Here is a 27,733-nt window from a genome sequence, read left to right as displayed (position 1 = left end):
ATTAGTTTAAACCCTCCCTAACAGCTCTATTAAACTTTCCCGCCAGGATATTGGTCCCCTTCGGGTTCAGGTGTAACCTGTCCTTTTTGAGCAGGTCATACTTCCCCCAGAAGAGATCCCAATTATCCAAGAATCTGAAGCCCTGCCCCCTACACCAGTCTCTCAGCCACGCATTCAACTGCCTGATCCAACTATTCTTGCCCTCGCTAGCATGTGGCACTGGTAGTAATCCCAAGATTACTACCCTGGAGGTCCTGCTTCTCAGCTTTCTTCCTAACTCCTGGAAATCTCTCTTCAGGACCTCCTCCTTTGTCCTATCTATGTCATTGGTACCAACATGTACCAAGACAAATGACTGCTCACCCTCCCGCTTCAGAATATTCAGGACCCAATCCGAGACATCCCGTACCCTGGCACCTGGGAGGCAACACACCATGCAGGTATCTCTATCAGGCTCACAGAACCTCCTGTCCGTTCCCCTGACTATGGAATCCCCTACGACTACCGCATTTCTCTTCTCCCTCCTTCTCTGCTGCACAACAGTGCCAGGCTCAGTGCCAGAGACCCAGTCACCGTGGGCGACCCCTGTCAGGGCATCCCCCTCAACAGCATCCAGAACAAGATATTTGTTGCTGAGGGGGACAGCCACAGGTGTGCTCTCCACTATCCGGGCATTTCCCTTCCCTCTCCTGACAGTGATCCAGTTTTCTGACCCCTGTAGCCTAGGGATGACTACTGACTCCTGTAGCCTAGGGATGACTACCTCCCTGTAGCTCCTGTCTATCACCTCTTCACTTTCCCTGATAAGCAGTAGGTCATGAAGCTGCAGCTCCAGATCCCTAACACGGTCTCTGAGGAGCTGCATCTCGGTGCACCTGGCGCAGATGTGGCCATCAGGGAGGCTGGAAGTCTCCCAGGATTCCCACATCTGACACCCTGAACAAAGCACTAACCCTGCAGGCATGTTATCTAATTCTACAGGAATGAAACAGGAAAAATAAGTCTACTCACCCACTTACCTCGCCAAACAGACGAACTTTTTAAACCCAAACAACAGGAATTCTGCAGATGCTGGAAATTCAAGCAACATACATCAAAGTTGCTGGTGAACTTTTTAAACCGTTAGCTCGTACCGTTAGCTGTGAGAGCCCCGCTGTTCCTGTCTGTCCGGGCCAAAAGCCTCTGACTATCCACACGATCAATGCCTCTCATCATCATCATTATAATCTTGACTAGATATTGCACGACTCTTGTCAACCATAGTTCTCTCACACTATCATTTTTTTGCACTGCACTGCTACCGCAAGACAACAAATACGAGGTCCTCCAAGTCAGTAATAGAAACCTTGAGTCTGTTTGCTGAAACTCCGGCAGGATCCTCCTCAGTGAGGGCGCCACGGCCCTTCTCGTCACCAGCCACCCGCCGTTCGTCCTTCCCATCCGCTTTTGCCTCCGTTTGTTGGTTGACCTCCTCATCAGCCTCAGACCGCGCGGCGCACCGGCCGAATCACGGGCCCGGCCGCCGTTACCACGGCGACAGGTTGCCATGGCTGCCGGAGGGCGGGTCGAGCGGAGGCCACAGCTACCCAGAAGGCCCCGCGCACTGCTTCCCGTCTCCCGCCGCCTCACCCTGGCCCGTACCATGGAGGCCTCCAGTTGTCGGTTGTTGATGTTCGTCCTGCTGCCGCTCTCCGCCGCCTTCTACCTGCCTGGCCTGGCACCCGTCAGCTTCTGCCAGAAGGATGAGGAGACAGAGACGTGTAAGGTAAGGAAGGGCAGGCGGGCCGGTGGCTGCTGCCTGCGCCAGGGATCTCGGCCCCGGGCCCCGAGGCCTGGGCTGCCCCGCACCTTGGGTGGCGGCCGCATCGGACACTCGGCGTGAAGAGACGGGGCAGGCGGCGGGTACTGGGACCACGGTTCGCGGTGTCATGGGGAGGGGAATCGATGTTGAGCAGGATGGTAAACCTCTGGAGGACAACGCAGACTGCTCTTCGTAATCAACTCCCTTTTCTCTCCCCACCCCCACCCCCACCCCCACCCCCACCCCCACAATATGCGCTGCCCGACCCACAGGGTGTTTCCAGTGTTGTCTGACATTATTTCCCGTGCCCAGTATCCACTCACATGTCCGAGGAGACTTGGAGGTCCTTGCAGGTGCATCAAACAGTTGTGACACCATCTCAAGACAGAAGCTATGGTATCTTGACAGTCATAGAGCTCTACAGCACAAGAATAGGTCCTTAGGCCCACTCAGTCCATGCTGAATTATTATTTTGGCGACTGCCATCGACCTAAACCCAGACCATAGCCATCTACACCCTCCCCTCCATGTATCAACCCAAACGTCTCTACTATGTTGAAATCAAACTCGCAGTAACCACTTCCACACTCTTATCACCCTTTGAGTGAAGTTGTCGCTCATGTTCCACTTATTGAGAAAGTAAGGAGGCATAGTATCCAAGGGGACCTTGCTTTGTGGATCCAGAACTGGCTTGCCCAAAGAAGGCAAAGAGTGGTTGTAGATGGGTCATATTCTGCATGGAGGTCAGTGACCAGTGGTGAGCCTCAGGGATCTATTCTGGGACCCCTTCTCTTCGTGATTTTTATAAATGACCTGGATGAGGAAGAGGGATGGGTTAGTAAATTTGCTGATGACACAAAGGTTGGGGGTGTTGTGGATAGTGTGGAGGGCTGCCAGAGGTTACAGTGGGGGCATTGATAAGATGTAAAACTGGGCTGAGAAGTGGCAGATGGAGTTCAACCCAGTTAAGTGTGAGGTAGTTCATTTTCAGGGTCAAATGTGATGGCAGAATATAGTATTAATGGTAAGACTCTTGACAGTGTGGAGGATCAGAGGGATCTTGGAGTCTGAGTCCATAAGACACTCAGAGCTGCTGCCCAGGTTGACTCTGTGGTTAAGAAGGCATATGATGGATTGGCCTTCATCAACTGTGGGATTGAGTTTAAGAGCTGGAGGTAATGTTACAGATATATAGGACCGTGGTCAGACCCCACTTGGAGTACTGTGCTCAGTTCCGATCACCTGACTACAGAAAGGATGTGGAAACTATAAAAAGGGTGCAGAGGAGATTTACAAGGATGTTGCCTGGATTGGGGAGCATGCCTTTTGAGAATAGGTTGAGTGAACTCGGCCTTTTCTCCCTGAAGCGACGGAGGATGAGAGGTGACCTGATAGAGATATACAAGATGATGAGGGGCATTGATCTTGTTGATAGTCAGAGGCTTTTTCCCAGGGCTGAAATGGCTAGCACAAGAAGGCACAGTTTTAAGGTGCTTGGAAGTAGGTACAGAGGAGATGTCAGGGGTAAGTTTTTTACTCAGGGAGTGGTGAGTGCGTAGAATGGGCTGCCGGCAGTAGTGGTGGAGGCGGAAACGATAGGGTCTTTTAAGAGACTCCTGGATAGGTACATGGAGCTTAGAAAAATAGAGGGCTATGGGTAACCGTTGGTAATTTCTAAGGTAGGGACATGTTCGGCACAGCATTGTGGGCTGAAGGGCCTGTATTATGCTGTAGATTTTCAGTGTTCTAAATATTTAACCTTTCACCCTTAATCTATGACCTCTAGTTGTATTCTCACCCTAACTCTGAAGAAAAGCTAAATTGAATTTACCCTAGCTATACCCCTCATAATTTTTATTTGATTTTATTGATATATGGTACGGAATCAGCACTCCGAGCTGTGTTGTCCAACCACCCCCAATTTAACCCCGGCCTAATCACAGGACAACTTACAATGACCAATTTTTTTTTACTTTACTGTCACCAAACAATTGATACTAGAGCATACAATCCTGACAGCGATATTTGATTCTGCGATTTGCGCTCCCTGGAGTACAAATCAATAGTAAATAGTAAAAATTTAAATTATAAATCATAACAGAAAATAGAAAAGGGAAAGTAAGGTAGTGCAAAAAACCGGGAGGCAGGTCCAGATATTTGGAGGGTACGGCCCAGATCCGGGTCAGGATCCGTTCAGCAGTCTTATCACAGTTGGAAAGAAGCTGTTCCCAAATCTGGCCATACGAGTCTTCAAGCTCCTGAACCTTCTTCCGGAGGGAAGAGGGATGAAAAGTGTGTTGGCTGGGTGGGTCGTGCCCTTAATTATCCTGGTAGCACTGCTTCGACAGCGTGCGGTGTAAAGTGAGTCCAAGGCCGGAAGATTGGTTTGTGTGATGTGCTGGGCTGTGTTCACCTGCTAACTACACGGTAACGCAGAATGTATCAACTCCTTACAGGCAGTGGTGGGATTTTGTATACCTCTATCAAATCTTTACCCATTCTCCTTGCTCTATGGAATGATGTCACTGGGATTTGATACATCCCAATAGAAATGTATGCGATCTTGTTCTAGGCTAAGAGAAGAAATTATGATAGATTGTAGCAAAAGTTCAGTAATCGGATTTATGGAATAGCAAGATTGTCATATGAGTAAGGATGATTGTCAAGAAAAATAGATTTGTTGTTTGTTTCCGTGGTAGGGGTATTTAAAGTGAGAAGTCACAGTTACTTGTTACAGGGTAAAAGGTTTATGACTTAGCTGAGGTGCTCAGACAGCCAAATGAATGACTAAATATCTGACTTGCCTTTAACTTCCTGGTTTTCGAATTCCATTTTAAGCGAAGAAGCAGCATCCATTGGCAAGAACCCTATCTCCCAGGACATGTTGTCTTTTCATTGCTGCCATCGAAGAGGTGGTACAGGAACGTGAAGGCACACACTCATACCTTTAGGAACAGCTTCTTCCCCTCTGCAGTCAGACTTGTGAATGATCAGTTAACCCATGTACACTAAGTGTATCTGTTTTGCTCTCTTTTTGCACAATTTAATTTTAGAAAAGTATTTCTTAGTGTAATTTATAGTTTTTTCATTGCTATGTATTGCAGTGTACTGCTGCTGCAAAACAACAAATGTCACAACATATGTCAGCGATACTCAACCTGATTCTGATATCAGATCTCTTCTGTTCTGATTCCTGTTGGAGCTCTTGAAATCTTCCGGTCAAGATGGTATTGATTTGTGATGTCTGTTGAGGCTGTGGTGCTGCCTTAGTTGATTTTTAGGTTTGTAGGGATGGTTTTTGGGGACAGCATGTGGAACTGGGAGTCAGGTTAGGGTTTAGGACAAGGATGAGGGGGAGTTAGAAATCAGGCTGGAGTCAATGACTGGGGTCAGTGGACCATGTGGACAAGGGTAGGTGACCCTCAGCTCCACCCCAGCTCGGCAGAGTTTGGGATCAGAAGTCCATGTGGGCAGGAGGCGTAAGGGCCTGTGATGCCCCAGGTCAGAGACCACACAAGTTTGGAGTTTAGGTCCTGGAGTTCGGGATTCTGTGGTCAGCGAGTCCAGAATTTGATACTGAAGATTGAAGCCCGAAGGTTGACGACTGAAGTCAGCAAGTCTGGAAGTTGAGGCCCAATGGTTGAAGGGATGGGTTCCTTATCCTGGGGTTGGAGACCTGTGTGTATGTGTGTATGTGTATGTGTGTGTGTGTGTGCGTGTGTATGTGTATGTGTATGTGTATGTGTGTGTGTGTGTGTGTGTGTGTGTATATGAGGAAATTTTCACAGGGACATAAGAAATCGGAGCAGGGATAGGCCGTCTGGTCTATTGAGCCTGCTCTGCCATTCACTGTTGTTGTGAGCATGCTATGATGGTGACAGTATGTGTTTTGACGCTTGTGGGCTGCCCCCAGCACAACTGTTAAGTGACAGATGGTGGGAGGGATGTTTTTATTCTTGAACTTGGATGTATGGGGCTTTGGGAGTCTGTACCTCTCAATGGTAGCTATGAAGAGACAGCATGGTTCTGATAGTGGAGATCCTTGGTTGTTTTTGTCTTGATGAGACACAGCCTCCTGTAGATAATACCAATGGTGGCAAGTGATGTATAGGGCAGAGTCCAGAATTCTACGCAGCTTCTTATTTCCTGCACAGTTAATTGCCATACCAGATGGTACAGTAATACTTCCCTAAACGTTTACTATTGCCTCTTGACTGACCAATCCCATTTAATTTGCCACGCACTTCAGTTGTTTTTACTCTCAGGCTTTGCTAGTTGCTTTTATTTATATTTAAAGGACTAATTTTTGACCTAACAGTTATTCAAAACGCTGGTGCTCCACGAGATCACATTCTCAGGCCCATGCTCAGCTCCTTGTATACTCACGAGTACGTGACCCGATTCTGCTCTCACTCCATCTGCAGGTTTGCAGATGATACTGCTAGAGTGAGCCATATCTCAAATAACAGTGAGTTGGAGTACAAGAAAGAAATAGAGAGTCTAGTGACGTGTTGACCGAGCAACAGCAACCGTTCACTCAAAGTCAGCAAAATAAGAGAGCTTGTCATTGACTTCAGAAAGTGGGGGCAGTGCACATGCTCATGTCTATACCAAAGGTGTTGATGTTGAGAGCTTCAAATTCCTTTAGCTTATGCAAGTCCAGGTGGAGACTCAGGAATACTGTTGCACTCAAGTGTAGAAGGATCCTTCATTGCTGTTTCTGTAACATTTTTGTTTTACCAGTCAGGATTGTTAGCGCTGAGCTGAACCCCCAGATTGGAGGACTGGTAGACCACTCTTCATCTGGTCTCTCCCCTTTGACCTGTTTGGCCTGGGTGGCCCTAGCAATGCATCAAGTCTTGACTCCAGCCAGCATAGCTGTCTAGGTCAATGAGGGACGCAAACCTCCAAACCCTACAACAAGGTTGTGGTCCTCTTGGAGGATTTCTGGGTTGGGTAGAGGGAAAAAAAGAAGGAACGGACTGATGAATGAACAAAGGAGAAGCAGACTGGGCCTACAAGGATTTTTGAAAATGAGGAACGACCTCACAAACATAGATATTAAAAGATAATGACAGGATAGAATGTTTCTCCTGCTTGTTGCAGTGAAATTTCCGTGGCTTTGAAAGTGTATTTATAATGTTATTTTCTTTTTTCAGTCAAGCATTGAAGTATTTGTGAACAGACTGGACTCTGTGGAATCTGTTCTGCCATATGAATATGATGCGTGAGTACATTTGTAAAGAGCCAATGGGGCTGTATTTATGTGAATTGTGCCCGACGTTAATCTTTATACAACCCTGTTCTCTGTAATAAAAGAATTTTGCCAAACTCCTCCACTCATTGTCTGTGTGGCAATATTAAATTGATGGCTTCTCATTGCAGTGCAGTGTAGTGTTTGAGGCACTGACAAAAAGAAATGTTTGCGTAAGCCCTTGAAATTATGTGGCAAAGAAGGCTATGGCTGGGAATGGGATTAGCAGAGATGTAGTATGCAGATATGGAGGGCCTGTTTTTTGTGCTGCATGACTAATATTGGTCATTCCTAATTTCCAGAAGCAGTGAAGAGACCATCTCCTTTGTTTTTTATTCAAATGAATACGTGACTTGAAAAATGGTGCAAGGGGGAGGGATTCAAATCTCTGGGGCATTGGAACCAGTTCTGGAGGAGGTGGGACAGGTACAAACAGGACGGTGTGCACCTGGGCTGGACTGGAACCAATGTCCTAGGGGGAGCGTTTGCTACTGTTGTTCAGGAGGATTTAAACTAATGTGGCAGGGAGATGGGAGCAAGTAAAGAGAGACAGAGGGTTGTAAAATGAGGGTAGAAGCGAAAAGTAGCAAGGTGAAAAGTAAAAGTGGCAGGCCAGCAAATCCAGGGCAAAAATCAAAAAGGGCCACTTTTCAACATAGTTGTATAAGGGCTAAGAGTGTTGTAAAAGCAAGCCTGAAGGTTTTGTGTGTTAATGCAAGGAGCATTCGTAACAAGGTGGATGAATTGAATGTACAGATAGTTATTAATGAATATGATATAGTTGGGATCACAGAGACATGGCTCCAGGGTGACCAAGAATGGGAGCTCAACATTCAGGGATATTCAATATTCAGGAGGGATAGACATGAAAGAAAAGGAGGTGGGGTGGCGTTGCTGGTTAGAGAGGAGATTAACGCAATAGAAAGGAAGGACATTAGCTGGGAGGATGTGGAATCGATATGGGTAGAGCTGAATAACACGAAGGGGCAGAAAACGCTGGTGGGAGTTGTGTACAGGCCACCTAACAGTAGTAGTGAGGTTGGGGATGGCATTAAACAGGAAATTAGAAATGCGTGTAATAAAGGAACAGCAGTTATAATGGGTGACTTCAATCTACATATAGATTGGGTGAACCAAATTGGTAAGGGTGCTGAGGAAGAGGATTTCTTGGAATGTATGCGGGATGGTTTTCTGAACCAACATGTCGAGGAACCAACTAAAGAGCAGGCCATTCTAGACTGGGTATTGAGCAATGAGGAAGGGTTAGTTAGCAATCTTGTCGTGCGAGGCCCCTTGGGTAAGAGTGACCATAATATGGTGGAATTCTTCATTAAGATGGAGAGTGATATAGTTAATTCAGTAACAATGGTTCTGAACTTAAAGAAGGGTAACTTTGAAGGTACGAGACGTGAATTAGCTAAGATAGGCTGGCAAATGATACTTAAAGGGTTGATGGTGGATTATGCAATGGCAAGCATTTAAAGATCGCATGGATGAACTACAACAATTGTTCATCCCAGTTTGGCAAAAGAATAAACCAGGGAAGGGAGTGCACCTGTGGCTGACAAGGGAAATTAGGGATAGTATCAATTCCAAAGAAGAAACATACAAATTAGCCAGAAAAAGTGGCGCATCTGAGGACTGGGAGAAATTCAGAGTCCAGTAGAGGAGGACAAAGGGCTTAATTAGGAAGGGGAAAAAAGATTATGAGAGAAAGCTGGCAGGGAACATAAAAACTGACTATAAAAGCTTTTATAGATATGTGAAAAGAAAAAGATTGGTTAAGACAAATGTAGGTCCCTTACAGTCAGAAACAGGTGAATTGATCATGGGGAGCAAGGACATGGCAGACCAATTGAATAACTACTTTGGTTCTGTCTTTACTAAGGAGGACATGAATAATCTTCCGGAAATAGTAGGGGACAGAGGGTCCAGTGAGATGGAGGAACTGAGGGAAATACATGTTAGTAGGGTGTTGGGGTTAGGTAAATTGAAGGGATTAAAGGCAGATAAATCCCCAGGGCCAGATGGTCTGCATCCCAGAGTGCTTAAGGAAGTAGCCCAAGAAATAGTGGATGCATTAGTGATGATTTTTCAAAACTCTTTAGATTGTGGATTATTTCCTGAGGATTGGGGGGTGTAACCCCGCTTTTTAAAAAAGGAGGGAGAGAAAAACTGGGGAATTATAGACCGGTTAGCCTAACGTCGGTGGTGGGGAAAATGCTGGAGTCAGTTATCAAAGATGTGATAACAGCACATTTGGAAAGCGGTGAAATCATCGGACAAAGTCAGCATGGATCTGTGAAAGGAAAATCATGTCTGACGAATCTCATAGAATTTTTTGAAGATGTAATTAGTAGAGTGGATAGGGGAGAACCAGTGGATGTGGTATATTTGGATTTTCAAAGGGCTTTTGACAAGGTCCCACACAGGAGATTAGTGTGCAAACTTAAAGCACACGGTATTGGGGGTATGGTATTGATGTGGATAGAGAATTGGTTGGCAGACAGGAAGCAAAGAGTGGGAATAAACAGGACCTTTTCAGAATGGCAGGCAGTGACTAGTGGGGTACCGCAAGGCTCAGTACTGGGACCCCAGTTGTTTACAATATATATTAATGACTTAGATGAGGGAATTAAATGCAGCATCTCCAAGTTTGCGGATGACACGAAGCTGGGCGGCAGTGTTAGCTGTGAGGAGAATGCTAAGAGGATGCAGGGTGACTTGGATAGGTTAGGTGAGTGGGCAAATTCATGGCAGATGCAATTTAATGTGGATAAGTGTGAGGTTATCCACTTTGGTGGCAAGAACAAGAAAACAGATTTATTATCTGAATGGTGGCCGATTAGGAAAAGGGCAGGTGCAACGAGACCTGGGTGTCATTGTACACCAGTCATTGAAAGTTATCATGCAGGTACAGCAGGCGGTGGAAAAAGGCGAATGGTATGCTGGTATTCATTGCAAGAGAATTTCGAGTACAGGAGCAGGGAGGTACTACTGCAGTTGTACAAGGCCTTGGTGAGACCACACCTGGAGTATCGTGTGCAGTTTTAGTGCCCTAATCTGAGGAAAGACGTTCTTGCCATGGAGGAAGTACAAAGAAGGTTCACCAGATTGATTCCTGGGATGGCAGGACTTTCATATGGTGAAAGACTGGATCGACTAGGCTTATACTCGCTGGAATTTAGAAGATTGAGAGGGGATCTGATTGAAACGTATAAAATCCTAAAGGGATTGGACAGGCGAGATGCAGCAAGATTGTTCCCGATGTTGGGGAAGTCCAGAACGAGGGGTCACAGTTTAAGGATAAAGGGGAAGCCTTTTAGGACCGAGATGAGGAAAAACTTCTTCACAGAAGGAGTGGTGAATCTGTGGAATTCTCTGCCACAGGAAACAGTTGAGGCCAGTTCTTTGGCTATATTTAAGAGGGAGCTATATGGCCCTTGTGGCTAAAGGGATCGGGGGTATGGAGGGAAGGCTGGTACAGGGTTCTGAGTTGGATGAGCAGCCATGATCATACTGAATGGCGGTGCAGGCTCAAAGGGCCGAATGGCCTACTCCTGCACCAACTTTCTATGTTTCTATGAACATGCAGTCATGAGCAGGCGTTGGTCCTCAGTGGCTTGAGCTGGTTTTACTTGTAAATGTGATCATAGCTGATCCAATGGTAACCTCAAACCACATTCCCATTTGACCCACGAAACCTTCTGAAACTTTCTTCATGTTTTCTCTGTCTTAAATGGGTGACTCCTTATTTTGAGAATGTTCAAATGTGGGGTGTTGAATCAGAATCAGGCCTTGAATCACTAACATCTGTTATGAAGTTTGGTGTTTGTGCTTGGAATAGAGCTCAAAGGTAAATGACATTGTGCATCAGGTTAATTGATCAAACACCAAGTCGTGAAGTTTCTTGTAATTGTGTGAGAGATTAAACCCAGCCTTGGAAACAAGCAAGGTCTTTTAGGATGGGTAGATGGTGAAGACTGAACAGTGCAGATGTGCCCATGGCTGAATATTCTGCTGGTTTACTATGAACTATGGAGATTGTGCAGTATTCCTGCGCAATTTGTCCTTGGGGGCTTTGAGGTTGACCACACCGTGAAATAAAAGCTGTTTGTGTGGGAAGCATGGCCATCTCTTCTATGATGAGACAACTGTCAGGGTAAAGGGGCAACACCTTATATTCCCTCCAGGTAGCCTCCAACCCGATGCCATGAGCATCAATTTCTCCAACTTGTGGTAATTTTTTTGTCCTTGTTTTATATAACTTTCCCCTCTTCTATTCTGCACTTTGGCTCTTACCTCTTCTCACCTGCCTATCACCCCCTCCCCCATGGAGTCCATCCGTCCCTCTCATTTTCCCATACTTGCCTCTCAGATTCTTTCTTCTCTAGTGCTTCACCTTTCCCACCCACCCACTTGGCTTCACTTATAACACAAGTCATTTTCTTTGTGTTCAGTGAAGCTAGGTTTTCCTTCTTGATGTGTGCTATTTATATCTAAGCGGTGAGAAAAAGCATTTCTTGTCACTGGAGCATCTTACTTATGACCATGTCATCAAGCTAATGTATATCATACAATTCTGATGGAAGGTCATTGGCTGTTTAATTCTTCACATCTGCTGTCTGACCTACTGAGCATTTCTAGGTTTTCCTGTTTTCTCTTTCCTGTCAGACTGTGCTGCTGTACTTGAAATCGAGCTTTATTCCTAAAAGCATTGTTTTGGCTGTTATTCCAATTTTCATGATTGAAAAGTTTCTTGCTGTTGATGATTTCTGTTTCTAATCTGTACGTTTAAGAGCAGCTCAGTATTGCGAAAAATCAGAGGATTCCTATTTCTGATTGTTCTTTTGTAAGTTACAATGCAGCACGGGAAGAGGGCCTTCTGCCCACAATATTGTGCTGAATCAAATAAATTATTCATCAACTGGCCAATTAAACTAAACCTTCCTGCCTACACAATGCCCATATATTTCCATTTCCATTTCCCTCACATTCATGTACCTATCCAAATGTCTCTAAAGTTTTTGCCTCTACCACAACATTACAGGCACCCACCACGCCCTGTATATAGAAGAAAAATTTGCCCCTCACATTTGACCTACCAAGGAGCAACACTTCATGTTTGGCTGGGTTGAACTCCTTTGTACGCATTGTGATAAATTAAAACCTGGCGTGATTTTTGCTTTACCATGTGTGTTTACAATTGTTTGCTTATCTTTGCAAAGGTTTGACTTCTGTCAGAATGATACTGAGAAACGGCCTTCAGAGAATTTGGGACAGGTGTTGTTTGGAGAGAGAATAGAGTCATCCCCATACAAGGTATGGTACCAGGAGACTTTAAATGCCTAACAAACGTTTAAAATGTTGTATTAAAATAAGTAAATTGGTGTGTAATTACTCATTTGTTCATGAGTTGCACTCATCACTGCTCTGAATAAAATGAATCCTTATAGTGGTGGGAGGTTGATAGAAACAATCTTGTGAAACAGAAAGTTAATAGTCATATAGTGCAATTAAGGTAGAGATCGATAGGTTCCTCATTGCTGAGAGGTTGGTGCACATGGAATTCAAGGCTAAGTGGATCCACAATTGTCTTTGTAATGGGAAGCAGAAGGTAGTGGTGGAGGAATGCTTTGGTTGGGACCTTGGTTGTTTGTGATGGATTGACGAGCATAGAGTAATGATTCAGAACTTTGGGTATGACATGAAAATTGGTGGTGTTAATCAGGAAGTAGATTGTCTAGGCACCAGCAGAATATCAATCATCTGGAATGCTGGCAGGTAGAATTTAATCCTGACATGTCAGGCTGTACATTTTACAAAGTCAAATAAGGATAAAACGTACAATAACTCCGGTTACATGCAGTGCAACAGCAACCTGTCGGTCACATGCAGTAACTTGTCAAGATTTTAGGTTCATCTATAGTTTCTTAAAAGTACTGAAATGGGTTGCTGGGATGGTGGAAACTCTGAATCAGAATCAGGTTTAATATCACCATACATTGTGAAATTTGTTGTTCTGTACCATACAATACATATTTTTTAAAAAACATAAATTACAATAATATATTAAAAATTAAATTGAGTCGTGCAAAAAGCAGGCAAAAATTACTGAGGTGGTGTACGTTGTCCATTCAGAAATCTGATGGCGGAGGGGAAGATTGAAATGTTGAGTGAGTGTCTTCCTTGATGGTTGCAATAAGCATGTCCTGGGTGATGGGTGTTCTTCATGATGGATGCTGCCTTCTTGAGGCATCATCTTTTGAAGATGTCCTTAATGCTAAGGAGGTCAGTGCCCATGATGGCATTGGCTGACTTTACAACCCTTGTAACTTTTTCTGATCCTGTGCAGTGGCCCCTAAATACCAGACGTTGACGCAGTCAGTCAGAATGCTCTTCACGGTACATCTGTAGAGATTTGTGACAGTATTTGGAAATGTACCAATTCTCCTTAAATTTTTAATGAAGTATAGCTGCTCTCATACCTTCTTTGTAATTGCATCAGAGATGTTGACATTTTGGAAGCTATGTTGCATACTCTACGGACAGTGAAGTCCTAACTTATCTATCTAGGCTCCTAGCTGCTGTCATTTGCCTCTGTGTTTCCATCCCTGGATTCCTTGCCCCTCATCCAGAAAAGACTGTTAATGCTTGGTGATCGTGGATGTTGATGTTAATTATGGCGTGTGCACTAGGTCAGAATGCAGAAGGTCGCGGTACTGGGGGAGGTTCAAAGTACAGAGGGACAAACTGAGGAATGAGAATTTAAAACAATGTTTAAAGATAGAACTATATTGTTTGGACTGTTGGAGAATATTGGTGTTCTGTTGCTAACTTGGGTGATGAAAACCACAGTTAACTGGCAAGATATTATTCATAATTGATTTAATCAATCAGCTGCCTGTTTCAACACCTCAGACTGTTTAAAAAGAAGAAGCAGTGTTCTGCATGCTTTTTAAAAATGTTTTTGTATTGATCATTTGGATAGCAACAATTTTCATAAATGGTTGAATTTTATCTTTGAGTCAGCTCAGCTTTATCATGGTGGCAGTACACAACAGATGATTGTGGGAGATGGGGATCGACAACACAATAAAGGGAATGATACCAGCAATGAAGGGTTCATGTATGAGGAGCATTTAAGGCTCTGGGCCTGGACTTGCTGGAGCTTAAAAGAATGAGTGGGGGGAGAATCTTTGAAACCTATTGAATATTGAAAGGCTTAGATAGAGTGAACATGGAGAGAATGTTTCCAATAGTTGGGGAGTCTAGGATGAGTGGGCACAGCCACAGAATAGAGTGGTATCCCTTTGGAACAGACATAAGGAGTAATTTCTTTAGCCAGACGGTGATGAATCTGAAACTCTTTGCCACAGAAGGGGAGGTTGATAGGTTCTTGATCAGTAAGGGAGTCAGAGGTTATGGAGAGGAGGTAGGAGAATGGGGTTGAGAGGGATAAAGTCATCCATGATGGAATGGTGGAGCAGGCTCGATGGGCTGAAGGCCTAATTTTCCTTCTATGTCTTATGGCCTAAGGCACCAATTAAAGGGAACTTCTATTACTACCCCTCTTGTTCTTGTAGTAATTTGATAATTTTTACTGCCTTGAACTAACCTGGTTATTTATTTTGGAAGAGGTGGCAGAGGGCCTGAGGATAAGGTGAGTGATGTGGTGAATACCAAGCTGCAAATTTTTTTGCTGAAATGCCACAGAACAGACTCTGACCATGCTGACAAGCCTATTAATTTACGGGAAGTGTGGGAGAAAGGAAATGGAGTAGTATTTGCATATCTAATTGATCTATCAATAGAAATCATGAGTGGTTATATCTTTGATATGCAGAATATGGTGTACCCCAGGGATTAGTGCTGTGGTCTGTGTTCCTCCTGATAGATACTGATGTCTTTGAGGTTACCAGTAGTCATAGAACACTACAGAACAGAACCAGGCCCTTCAGCGCATCTAGTCCATGCCAAACTATTAATCTGTCCAGTCTCATCGACCTGCACATGAACCATAGCCCTCCATACCCTGTCCATCCATGTACCTGTCCAAACTTCTCTTAGATGTTGAACTTGAGCATGCATTCTTCACTTCTGGCAGCTCGTTCCACACTTTCACTATCCTCTGAGTGAAGAAGTTCCTCCTCATGTTCCTCTTAAACATTTCAGCTTTCACCAGTTGGAGGTCAAATGGGCAGAAATGACAGGTGGAATTTAATCCAGGAAAGAGGAAACCTGAAGCATTTCAGGAAGAGTGGCATAATGTAAATGATAAAGGTAGAACCCTGGATGTAGTGTTTTGGATTTCAGTAAGGCATTTGATAAGGTTCCCCATGCCAAGCTCCTTCAGAAAGTAAGGAGACATGAGATCCAAGGAAACCTTGCTTTGTGGATCCAGAATTGGCTTGCTCACAAAGGCAAAGGGTGGTTGTAGATGGCTCCTATTCTGCATGGAGGTCAGTGACTCAGGGATCACAGGGATCTGTTCTGCAACCCCTCCTCTTTGTGATTTTTATAAATGACCTGGATGAGGAAGTAGAAGAGTGAGTTAGTAAGTTTGCAGGTAACACAAAGGTTGGGGGTGTTGTGGATAGTCTGTAGTGTTGTCAGAGGTTACAGTGGGACATCGACAGAATGCAGAACTGAGCTGAGAAGTGGCAGATGGACTTCAACCCAGACAAGTGTGAAGTGGTTCATTTTGGTAGGTCCAATTTGAAAACAGAATATAATATAAATGGTAAGACTTTTGGCAGTGTGGAGGATCTGAGAGATCTTGGGGTCTGTGTGGATCGGACTCTCAAAGCTGCTGCACAGGTTGACAGTATTGTTAAGAAGGGGTTGAGTTCAAGAGCCTTGAGGTACTGTTACAGCTATACAAGACCTTGGTCAGACCTCACTTGGAGTACTGTGTTCAGTTCTGGTCACCTCACTATAGGAAGGATGTGGATACTATAGAGAGAGTGCAGAGGAGATTTACAAGGATGTTGCTTGGATTGGAGGGTATTCCTTATGAAAATAGGTTGAGTGAACTTGGCCTTTTCTCCTTGGAGTGACAGAGGATGGGAGGTGACCTGATTGAGTTGTATAAGATGATGAGGGGCATTGATCGTGTGGATAGCCAGAGGCTTTTTCCCAGGGCTGAAATGGGAAACACAAAGGGGCATAGTTTTAAGGTGCTTGGAAATGGTACCGAGGGGATGTTCTGGGTAAGTTTTTCACACAGAGTAGTGGGTGCTTGGAATGTACTGCTGGCAGTGGTGGAACCAGATACAATAGGGTCTTTTAAGAGCCTCTTAGATAGGTACATGGAGCTTAGAAAAATAGAGGGCTATGCGCTAAGGAAATACTTGGCAATTTTTAGAGTAGGTTACATGGTGGGCACAACATTGTGGGCTGAAGAGTCTATAATGCACTATAAATTTCTGTTCTATGTTCTAAAGGAGGTGCAGAAACAAAGTTCATGGAGAAAAGCTGCTGGCTAAGGGGAAGGAATGGGCCTCTGTCTGGTAGTGAACCAACATGGAACTTAAAGGTTGAATTGTGGTCTCCTGTGCTGCTACAGTTATTGGTTTCGCTGTGCTGTCACAAGCTCGAGTTCAATTTGTCATCATTGAACCGTACATATGTACATCGCCAAATGAAACAACTTTCCTTCAGATGCACAACACATGTAAAGTAATATTACCACAAATAAGTTAACAAATAATAAAGTGCATTTATGGCACGTTTAAAAAGTAAACAGTATAATGCTACTGGCGCTTCATACCTGATGAGACCTAGTTGGTGACAGAGAGTACGGTAATCTTATGGCCTGAGGGAAGAAACTCTTTTCCATCCTAACAGTTCTTGTCCTAATGCTACAGTACTCTCTGCCTGATGGTGGGGGATGGGTGTCAAAGAGATTGTTGGACAGATGGGAGAGATCATTGACAAAGCTAAGGGCCCTGCATGTACAGCATTCCTGGTATATATCTGGGTGGAAGAGACACCCTGATGATCCTTTCAAAAGTCTTTGCAATCCTTTGTCGGGACTTGAGGTTTGATGTCTTGAATTCCCGTACCAGAGGGTGATGCAGCTGGTCAGGACACTCGATGGTTCTCCTGCCAAAATTGGCAAAAATGGAGTGGATAGCAACGGGAGCCTCACTCAATCTTTTCAAGAAGTGGAGAGGCTGCAATTCTTTCTTTTACCAAACAGATGGTGTTGAGGGACCAAATGAGGTTGTTGTTCTGTGCCCTCCAAGATCCTTGATGCTCCTAACTCTTTCCATGGAGGAGCCATGTATGTGCAGTGAGGACTGGTCAGCTGACATGTTTCTAAAGTCCACAATCATCTTTTGGTCTTGGTTTTTGTAGTCATGTGCAGAGCAGTTGTTATACCAAACCATTATGCATGCAGATAGAATGCTTTCTATCTGCGTCAATAAAATTGGTGAGGGTTGAAGTAGACATGCTAAGTTTCTCTAGTCATCGAAGGAAGTAGAGACGTTGGTGACCTTTCTTGGCCATAACCTCAATGTAGTTGGGCCAGGACAGTCTATTGGTGATGTTCCAAGGTGGTACACTTTGGAAGGACAAGCTTATGGGGTGTTAGCTTTCATAAGTTGAGGGATAGAGTTTAAGAGTCGTGAGGTAATGATGCAGCTCTATAAAACTCTGGTTCAGCCACACTTGGAGTACTGTGTCCAGTTCTGGTTGCCTCACGATAGGAAGGATGTGGAAGCATTGGAAAGGGTACAGAAGAGATTTACCAGGATGCTGCCTGGTTTAGAGAGAATGCATTATGATCAGAGATTGGAGCTAGGGCTTTACTCTTTGGAGAGAAGGAGGATGAGAGGAGACATGATAGAGATGTACAAGATAATAAGAGGAATAGATAGAGTGGATAACCAGCGCCTCTTCCCCAGGGCACCACTGCTCAATACAAGAGGACATGGCTTTAAGGTGAGGGGTGGGAAGTTCAAGGGGGATATTAGAGGAAGATTTTTTTACTCAGAGAGCGGTTGGTGCATGGAATGCACTGCCTGAGTCAGTGGTGGAGGCAGATACACTAGTGAAGTTTAGGAGACTACTAGACAGGTATATGGAGGAATTTAAGGTGGGGGGTTAATATGGGAGGCAGGGTTTGAGGATCGGCACAGCAATGTGGGCTGAAGGGCCTGTACCTTTGCTGTACTATTCTATGTTCTGTGTGCTCACCATTATTTGAAGCTCTTAATCCTCTCAACCTCAACACTGATGATGTGGACAGCAGGCCCCCCCCCCCCCCGAAGTCAATGATCAGCTCTTCCTTTGATTCCATGATGGGAAATGGGGAGGAGGATTCAAGTTAAATACATATGGACAAAGAAAGCAGACATATCATGCAAGATTCAAGATTGTTTTAATGTCCTTTCCAGTACATAAGTGTAAAGGAGAGTGAGATAGTTGATACAGCACAAAAAATACACAATAAAAAACGCAGGAAAGACAGCTACATAAGATACCTTGTATACATTGATTGTATGTCCATAAGGTGACACTAGGCACTGGAGAATTTGTACATAAGGGGATTGACAGGAAATAATAAGGTGGTGGTGGATGTGGAGGGCTGGGTTAGTGGGTGGAGGTGTTACTGCTTGGGGAAAATAACGTTTTTTTTCTTTTTCAATATTTTGATATATAAATTACATGAATACAAATACACAATTCATAAGGATGCAAGTGAATAATACGAATTATATTACATTTAGATCACAGTAACGTGATCACAGTATCCCATATTCCAAATCAATCATGTATAAAAAAAGATTGAATTATGAAATGAAATAGCATAAAAATTGTATTTTATTAAAACAAATTACCCCCACTACCAAAATGAGCTGGTTGGTAAAAAAAAAAGAAGAAAATAGAAAAATACCTTATCATATGATATTATAATAATGTCTCAGATTGTGAAAATAATTCAGGAAGGGTCCCCATAGCATTAGAAAATCATGTTTAGAATCAGAAATCGAACAACGAATCTTCTCTAGATCAAGGCACAACATAACGTAAGATAGCCATTGAACAAGAGTGGGCCTCCTTCCACTTGAGCAAGATCGCCCTTCTGGCCATAAGAGACATAAAGGCCAAGTTAGATGACTTCAATTTTGTAGCACTATCCTCAACAATACCAAACAAGGCAGTCAAAGGATTGGGCTTAAAGCTGACATTTGAAATACATCTTTCCAGAATTTTTCAAGGCTCAGGCATGTCCAAAACATATGAATTAGTGTGGCCACTCCATTAGTACATCTATCACAGTAAAGGGAAATATCTGCGTAGAAACGGGAAAGCTTGTCTTGAAGTCTATGTACCACTTTGATTTGTAATAAATAATGATGAAGAATTAATCAATTTTAAAATAATCTTCCAGCTCTCATCAGATACGAAAATCTGTAAATCCAAATCTCCTTTAATTTTATCAAAAGAGGCCATTTTCAGTCCCAACGGTAGGCCATAAATGTAAGGTATTGAACCATTATCAAAGGTTTTCTGATTAAAAATTGTATCTATTCTTGTCTGGACTTGTAGGAAATGTGAGTGTTGGAAAGGTTAAATTTCATTGAAAGTTGCACAAAAGAAGAGAGATTTAGGCCAGTTGGCAGAGTGGGCTGAAAGATGGCAGATGGAGTTTAATGCTGATAAATGTGAGGTGCTACATTTTGGTAGGGCTAATCAAAATAGGACATATATGGTAAAGCAGGATCTCCCAGTGCCCACACATTTTAATTCCATGTCCCATTCCCATTCTGACATGTCTATCCACGGCCTCCTCTACTGTAAAGATGAAGCCACACTCAGGTTGGAGGAACAACACCTTATATTCCATCTGGGTAGCCTCCAACCTGATGGCAGGAACATTGACTTCTCTAACTTCCACTGATGCCCCTCGTACCCCATCCGTTATTTATTTTTATACACACATTCTTTCTCTCACTCTCCTTTTTCTCCCTCTGTCCCTCTGACTACACACCTTGCCCATCCTCTAGGTTTCCCCCCCTTCCCCTTTTCCTTCTCCCTGGGCCTCCTGTCCCATGATCCTCTCATACCCCTTTTGCCAATCACCTGTCCAGCTCTTGGCTCCATCCCTCCCCCTCCTGTCTTCTCCTGTCATTTTGGATCTCCCCTCCCCCTCCAACTTTCAAATCTCTTACTAGCTCTTCCTCCAGTTAGTCCTGACGAAGGGTCTTGGCCCGAAACGTTGACTGCACCTCTTCCGAGAGATGCTGCCTGGCCTGCTGCGTTCACCAGCAACTTTGATGTGTGTTGCTTGAATTTCTAGCATCTGCAGAATTCCTGTTGTTTGCGTCATTTAAAGGGAAAATAACTTTTGAGTCTGGCAGTCCTGGTGTGGATGCAATGTAGCTTCCTCCCTTTTGGGAGTGAGACAGACAGTCCATGATAAGACGAGTGATACTGCAATAAGTCCTTCCTGTTCAGAGTGATGATGAATTGGCTGCATGTGAATTAATGCGATATTTACATTGACGTGGAGAAAGCGTCAAGAAATTTTACAAAATTTCACTCTGCACTTGAAGTGAAAAAAATTCTGGGGTATTCTAGCATGAGAGAACAAAACCAATATTCCATTCAAAACAATTGAGAAAGAAATTTTGTTTTAATAGCAGTAAAATGGAGGACTAGGAGGGTTAGATTGATCTGGGAGTAGGTTTAAAGGTTAGCGTAACATCATCAGCTGAAGGACCGGTACTGTGCTGTACTGTTCACTGTTCTGTGCCTGCCTTCATAGAACAAAGAATAGTACAGCACAGTACAGGCCCTTCGGCCCACAATGTTGTTCATTGGCTGAGGCATTGAGAGTAGAAGTTGGGACATTATGTCGCAGCTGTACAAAATATTATTCAGATGATACTTGGAGTATCGTATACAGATCTGCTCGTCAGTGCTGGAGAGGTTTACCGGGTACTTAAGTGAGCAGGTATAGAAGGATATGGAATTAATACAGCTCAGTGGAATTAGTATGATGGGCAGCATAGTCGTGGTGGGCCGAAGGGCCTGTTCCTGTGCAACAGAATCATTGTTGTTTTTTTGTAATTTTTTTTTCATTGAATTTCATCATCAAACAACCATTTCCATAGGATGTATTTCAGATACTGTACATATATATATCATATAGTCATATTTGTCACAAATCTCCACAAATATTTATCTGAGGTATACACTTGTAGAAAGAGGAAAGAAAGAACAATCGAAAGAAGAAAACTATGTACAGAGTAGGGAGTGATTTTTTTTTACAACATGTTCATTGACTTGTGAGAATAAAATCAGGCCTATGAGGTGTTATGTAGTTAAACCATTTTTTTTTCCAGTATGAATAAAACAATAGAATAATTGTTGATTTTAATACTACCTGAGAAATATCAAGGATTACTCATCAGAGACAATCTTTGTTTTTTCCATTCCTACAGTTTACTTTTAACAAACCTGAAATATGTAAACCAATTTGCATGAAATCCTATGAACCAAAGGACAAAGTGAGTGCAGACAAACTGTCTTTCATAAAGAAGGGAATTCTCCTGAATTACCAACATCATTGGTAAGTTCCTGAATGCTTCCAGATGTTAACAATGTTTTATTTCCTGCTATTCGTTGAACTTCAGACATGAGATTTGTACTGAAAAATGTGGGTTCATAGTGATAATGCCCAAGATTAATGAAATAAAGAGCTTTGGAGAATTGCCCATTCTGCCCACCAGTGTGCCACGGTGATTGTGCCCAGGATTTCCTTTGGAAAATTGACCTAATTAGCCCACCATTTTGCTATGGTGATTGCCCATTCTGCCCACCAATGTGCCATGGTGATTGTGCCCAGGATTCCTTTGGAAAATTGACCCAATTAGCTCACTGTGTGCCATGTGATTGCCCATTCTGCCCACCATTGTGCAATGGTGATTGTGCCCAGGATTCCTTTGGAAAATTGACCCAATTAGCTCACTGTGTGCCATGTGATTGCCCATTCTGCCCACCATTGTGCCATAGTGATTGTGCCCAGGATTCCCTTTGTAAAATTGGCTCTTTCTGCCCACCGATGTGCCATGGTGATTGTGCCCAGGATTCTCTGGAGAATTGCCCATTCTGCCCACCAATGTGTCAGTGTTGATGTTCCTTTTTTGCTTCGCATTTATATCTATCTTCTCCTGGCCTTCCTCTCTTTTGCCCCTTGTACACTTGTCTAACTTGGAAACATTTAAGGTTAAACTGAACAAGCTAAGTGCTTATTTCCCCATTACACTTTTACTAGTGACAATATTGTATTTCGGGCCGTAGGTTTTTATGTGACCCCATTGGTAACATTAGGAACTGTATCCTCCCCATAGAGTCATGATAGTACAGGTGATGCCCATTCTGCCTATCGTGTTTAGAGTCATAGAGCCCTACAGCACAGTAACAGGCTTTGTTGCTCATCTAGTCCATGCCAAATAGTTATCCTGCTCGGTCTCCCATTGACCCACACCTGGACCGTAGCCCTCCCAACCATGTACTTATCCAAACTTCTCTTAAATGTTGCAATTGAATGTTCATCCAACACTTCCTCTGGTAGTTTGTCCCACACCCACAGGGGGATCTGTGGGCAAGAATGAGATTCCCAGATGGTATGTTACCTACCAAGTGTCAGTGTCTGGGATATCTCGAATACAGTCCTCAACATTATCAACTGGGAGTTTGAAAAGTCAGAAATCGTGGTCCATGTAGGTACCAATGACATGGGGAGGACGAGTGATGAGGTTCTGCATAGGGTGTTCAGGGAGTTCGGTACTAAACTAAAGGACAGGACCTCCAGGGTTGTGATTTCAATATTGCTGCCCATGCAATGTGCTAGTGAGGCGAGAACTAGGAAGATTATACAGTTTAATACATGACCAAGGAGTTGGTGCCGGAGGAAGGGCATAAGAGTTTTTGGTCATTGGGATCTCTTCCAGGGAAGATGGGACGTCTACAGAAGGGACTGTTTGCACCTGAACTGGAGTGGGACTAATATCCTAGAATGCCTACAAGATGGCTTTTTAGAGAAGCTCATGGTTGAGCCCACTAGAGGATCAGCTATTCTAGACTGGGTGTTGTGCAATGAACCAGAGCTGATTAGGAGCTTAAGGTTAAAAAATATATCCTTGGGGGCGAGGATAATATGTTTGATTCACCCTGTAATTTGAGAAGGAGAAGCTATAGTCAAATGTATCAGTATTACATTGGAGTAAAGGGAGTTACAGAGGCATGAGAGAGGATTTGGCCAAAATTGATTGGAAAAGAACACTGACAGGGATGACAGCAATAGCTGGAATTACTGGAAGCAATTTGGAAGACACAGCATATATACATTCCAAAGAGGAAGAAGTATCCCAAAGGAAAGATGACACAGCCATGGTTGACAAAGAAGTCAAAGCCAACATAAAATCCAAAGAGAAGGCATATAATAGAGCAAAAATTAGTGGGAAGTTGGAGGATTGGGAAGCTTTTTAATATTATTGGCTAGCTTGCTTTTGTACTCCATCTTTTTTTAATAATTTTTTTTATTGTATTCCACCTTTACCTCCTTAATGAATTTTTCAGTGCCTTTTGTTGGTTTTTAAGAGGATACCAGAAGTTTCTTCAGCTACATTAAGTGTAAAAGAGAGGCAAGAATGAATATTGGACAAGTGGTAAACAATGCTAGAGATGTAGTAATGGGGAGAAGCAAATGGTGGATAAACTGTATAAGTATTTTGCATCAGCCTTCCCTTCACTAGCAATATGGTGGAAGTTCCAGGTGTCTGGGGTCATGAAGTTACCATTACTAGAGAGAAGATTCTTGTGAAACTGAAGGGTCTGAAGGTAGGTAAATCACCTGGACTAGATGATGTACACTCCAGGGCTCTGATCAGGTGACTGAGGAGATAGTAGAGGCGCTAGTAATGATCTTTCTCGAATCACTTGATTCTGGAATGGTTCCAGAAGACTGGAAAATTGCATATGTCACTCCATTCTTCAAGAATGGAGAGAGGCAGAAGAAAGTAAACTATAGGCCAGTTTGTCTGACCTCAGTGGTTGAAGTTGATTGTTATAAGAATGGAGCCTTGGGTATTTATAGGCACATGATAAACTAGGCTGTAGTCAGCATGGTTTGCTTGAGGGAAAATCTTGCCTGACAAATTATTTGAGGAAATAACAAGTGGGATAGACAATGGAGAATCACTTAATGTTGTGTTCTTGGATTTTCAGAAGGCCTTTGACAAGGTGCCACACATGAGGCTGCTTAACAATTTACAAGCCCATGGTATTACAGAAAAGATTCAGGCATGTATAAAGTAGTGTCTGATTGGCAGGAGGCAAAGAGTGAGAATGAAGGGAGCCTTTTCTGGTTGGCTGCTGGTGACTAGTGGTGTTCTGCAGGGGTCGATGTTAGGACCGATTCTTTTTATACAGCGATCCCCAACCCCTGGGCCGCAGAGCATGTGCTCCCGGGCCACGAAGAAACGATGTGATTTGGTGATATGAGTCAGCTGTACCTCTCCTCATTCCCTGTCACGCGCACTGTTGAGATTGAACGCACGCGAGGTCATTATCCACGCGTCATCCATGTCAGCGCGGGAAGGAGATCAACTCCTCGAGCTTGCAAATGACGGCGGGCTGAAAAGTATGTTTGACGTAACATCTCTGCCGGCATTCTGGATCAAAGTCAAGGCTAAATATCCTGAGATAGCTACGAAAGCACTGAAAACATTGCTTCCATTTGCAACATATCTCTGCAATGAATACAATGAAAATTAAATTGTGGAATAAACTGAACAGAAGGAACCCGCTTCGCGTATCGCTGTCTCCCATTACCCCTCGATAGGACCGTCTCATTGCAGGAAAACAAGCCCAGGACTCCCACTGATTCAGAGAGATTGGTGTGTTGCAGTGATTTTATATGTTCATACGGGGAAAATATGCGCCGTGTGTTTAATATCCAAACGTTACTTAAAATTTTATGATGCTATTGACTGATAAGTGACTTATATAACTATATAACAATTACAGCACGGAAACAGGCAATCTCGGCCCTTCTAGTCCGTGCCGAGTGCTACTCTCACCGAGTCCCACCGACCTGCACTCAGCCCATAATCCTCCATTCCTTTCCTGTCCATTTACCTATCCAATTTTTCTTAAAATGATAACATCGAACCTGCCGCTACCACTTCTACTGGAAGTTCGTTCAACGCTTATTTCAAGCTCCCCTGTCCTCCCCTATATTCATGAGAGGAAAATATGCACTGTGTGTTTAATATTAAATTCATTAGATAAACCCTTTTAGAAACGAAATTGAGTGTATTAGCCATTTATCAGCTATATTCCGGTTGTGATTAACACCACCCCCCCCCCCACCCGAACATAATCGCCAAAAACGATTTGTAGGGGAAAAAACCTCGGCAGGTACACGCATGTGCACTGGTGCCCGCGCAAGGCTTCATGGTCATTGTAGTCTTTCTCGGGGTAAACACAACGTATTTGACTGCTACTCTTGTCCGTTGGCAACCCAACCCCCCCCCCCCACCCGGGTTGGCCGGTCTGCAAGAATATTGTCAATTTTAAACTGGTCCGCAGTGCAAAAAAGGTTGGGGACCCCTGTTTTTACATATATGTCAATGATTTGGATGATGGAATTGATGGCTTTGTTGCAAAGTTTGCAGGTGTTATGAAGATAGGTGGAGGTGTAGGTAGTTTTGAGGAAGTAGAGAGGCTACAGAAGGACTTGGACAGATTAGGAGGATGGGTAAAGAAATGGCAGATGGAATTCAGTGTGGGGAAGTAAATGGTCATTCACTTTGGTAGAAGAAATGAAAGGGTTGACTATTCTCTAAATGAAACGAAAATACAAAAAAACTGAGGTGCAAAGAGAATTGGGAGTCTTTGCGCAAGATTCCCTAAAGGTTAATTTGCAAGTTAGTCTGTGGTGAGGAAGGCAAATGCAATGTTAGCGTTAATTTGAAGAGGGCTAGAATATAAAAGCGAGGATGTAATGTTGAGACTTTGTAAAGCATTGGAGAGATCTCACGTGGAGCATTGTGAGCAGGTTTGAGCCCCGGATCTTAGAAAGGATGTGCTGAAACTGGAGATGGTTCAAAGAAGGTTCACAAAAATGATTCCAGGATTGAATGGCTTTTCATATGAAGAGCGTTTGCTGACTATGGACGTGTATTCAGTAGAATACTGAAGAATAAGGGGTTACCTCATTCAAACCTTTTGAATGATAAACAGCCTTGATAGAGTGGATGTGGAGAGAATGTTTCCTATGGTGGGAGAGGCTAAGACCAGAGGACGCAACCTCAGAATAGAGGGGCGTCCTTTTAGAATGTAGATGAGGAGGATTTTTTTTACCCAGAGAATTGGTGAATCTGTGGAATCCTTTGCCACAGGCAGCTGTGGAGGCCAAGTCTTTATGTATATTTAAGGCAGAGATTGATAGATTCTTGATTGGTCAGGGCATGAAGGGATGTGGGGAGAAGGTAGGAGATTAGGGTTAAGAGGGAAATGGATCAGCCCTGATGACATGGCAGAGATGGATCCAATGGCCAATCCTGCTCCTATATCTTTCGGTCTTATATTAAACCTGATTCTGAAGTTAAAGGCATATTAATGTAATAACTATGTTGTGTGACAGGAAGAGGTAATAGTTCACAAGAGCATTGCAGTAACCAGCTCCTAAAATAAAAAAAAATGATTCTGTTTTGAATGAATTGGTGATGAAGCTAGTTATTTAAATATGGTAATTATGTGGATGGTAAGTTGGAGACATATTTGCCAATTAGATCAGGAGGTGTCATGGTAGATGAGCAATGGCAAATATTTTTAAAAATTATGGTACATCGGTGAAAGGAAATGGACGGCTATGTGGGAGGGAAGGTTTCGATTGATCTTATGGTAGGTTAAAGGGTCAGCATGAGATTATGGGCTGGAGAGCCTGTACTGTGCTAAATATTGCTATGTTCTAAATATTGCTAATTCTCAATAGATGGACATTGAGATTCTATTGGCAAAATGATTGTCCCTTTATAGGTGAAGTGGAAGATGGTATTAGACTGAAAGAAAATGTTCATAAGGTTGTAGAGAATGCCAAGTCTGAAGATGTGGGAGAAATTTGGGAAGAAAATAAACAAGAATTTTTTTCTTAATCTGAAATTCAAATACATAATAGAGAGCAAGGAGTTCCCTTTGCAGCTGAGTTGAGGTTTAATGGGGAAAAGAAAATTAAGAACACAAGCATTTGGAATGTTTTTGACAGTACAAAATATAAACCATACCAAATATCAAAATAATCAAGGGACAATAGAATAAGACACTTCAAACAATTAATTTAATACAAACAACACACATCAAAGTTGCTGGTGAACGCAGCAGGCCAGGCAGCATCTGTAGGAAGAGGTGCAGTCGACGTTTCAGGCCGAGACCCTTCGTCAGGACTAACTGAAGGAAGAGTGAGTAAGGGATTTGAAAGTTGGAGGGGGAGGGGAGATCCAAAATGATAGGAGAAGACAGGAGGGGGAGGGATAGAGCCAAGAGCTGGGCAGGTGATAGGCAAAAGGGATACGAGAGGATCATGGGACAGGAGGTCCGGGAAGAAAGACAAGGGGGGCGGGGGGACCCAGAGGATGGGCAAGGGGTATATTCAG

At 43.5% G+C, this 27,733-nt stretch overlaps 1 protein-coding gene across 1 annotated transcript in view; it reads left to right on the top strand.

The window, feature by feature from the left end:
• The first annotated feature begins 1,531 nt into the window (after window positions 1–1,531).
• The window catches only part of LOC134353180 (transmembrane 9 superfamily member 2-like), a 97,519-nt gene continuing 71,317 nt past the window's right edge, over window positions 1,532–27,733 (top strand). Inside the window, exons 1-4 of the mRNA XM_063061173.1 lie at window positions 1,532–1,765; window positions 6,961–7,028; window positions 12,284–12,377; window positions 21,515–21,642. Of these exons, the coding sequence (XP_062917243.1) occupies window positions 1,547–1,765; window positions 6,961–7,028; window positions 12,284–12,377; window positions 21,515–21,642 (509 nt within the window). The 5' untranslated portion in view covers window positions 1,532–1,546. The remainder of the gene's footprint in view (window positions 1,766–6,960; window positions 7,029–12,283; window positions 12,378–21,514; window positions 21,643–27,733) is intronic.

The sequence above is a fragment of the Mobula hypostoma genome, chromosome 10, assembly GCF_963921235.1.
Source record: "Mobula hypostoma chromosome 10, sMobHyp1.1, whole genome shotgun sequence".
NCBI lineage: Eukaryota > Metazoa > Chordata > Chondrichthyes > Myliobatiformes > Myliobatidae > Mobula > Mobula hypostoma.
The sequence above is the reverse complement of the archived record's forward strand: the minus strand, read 5'-3'. Positions and strand labels throughout refer to the sequence as shown.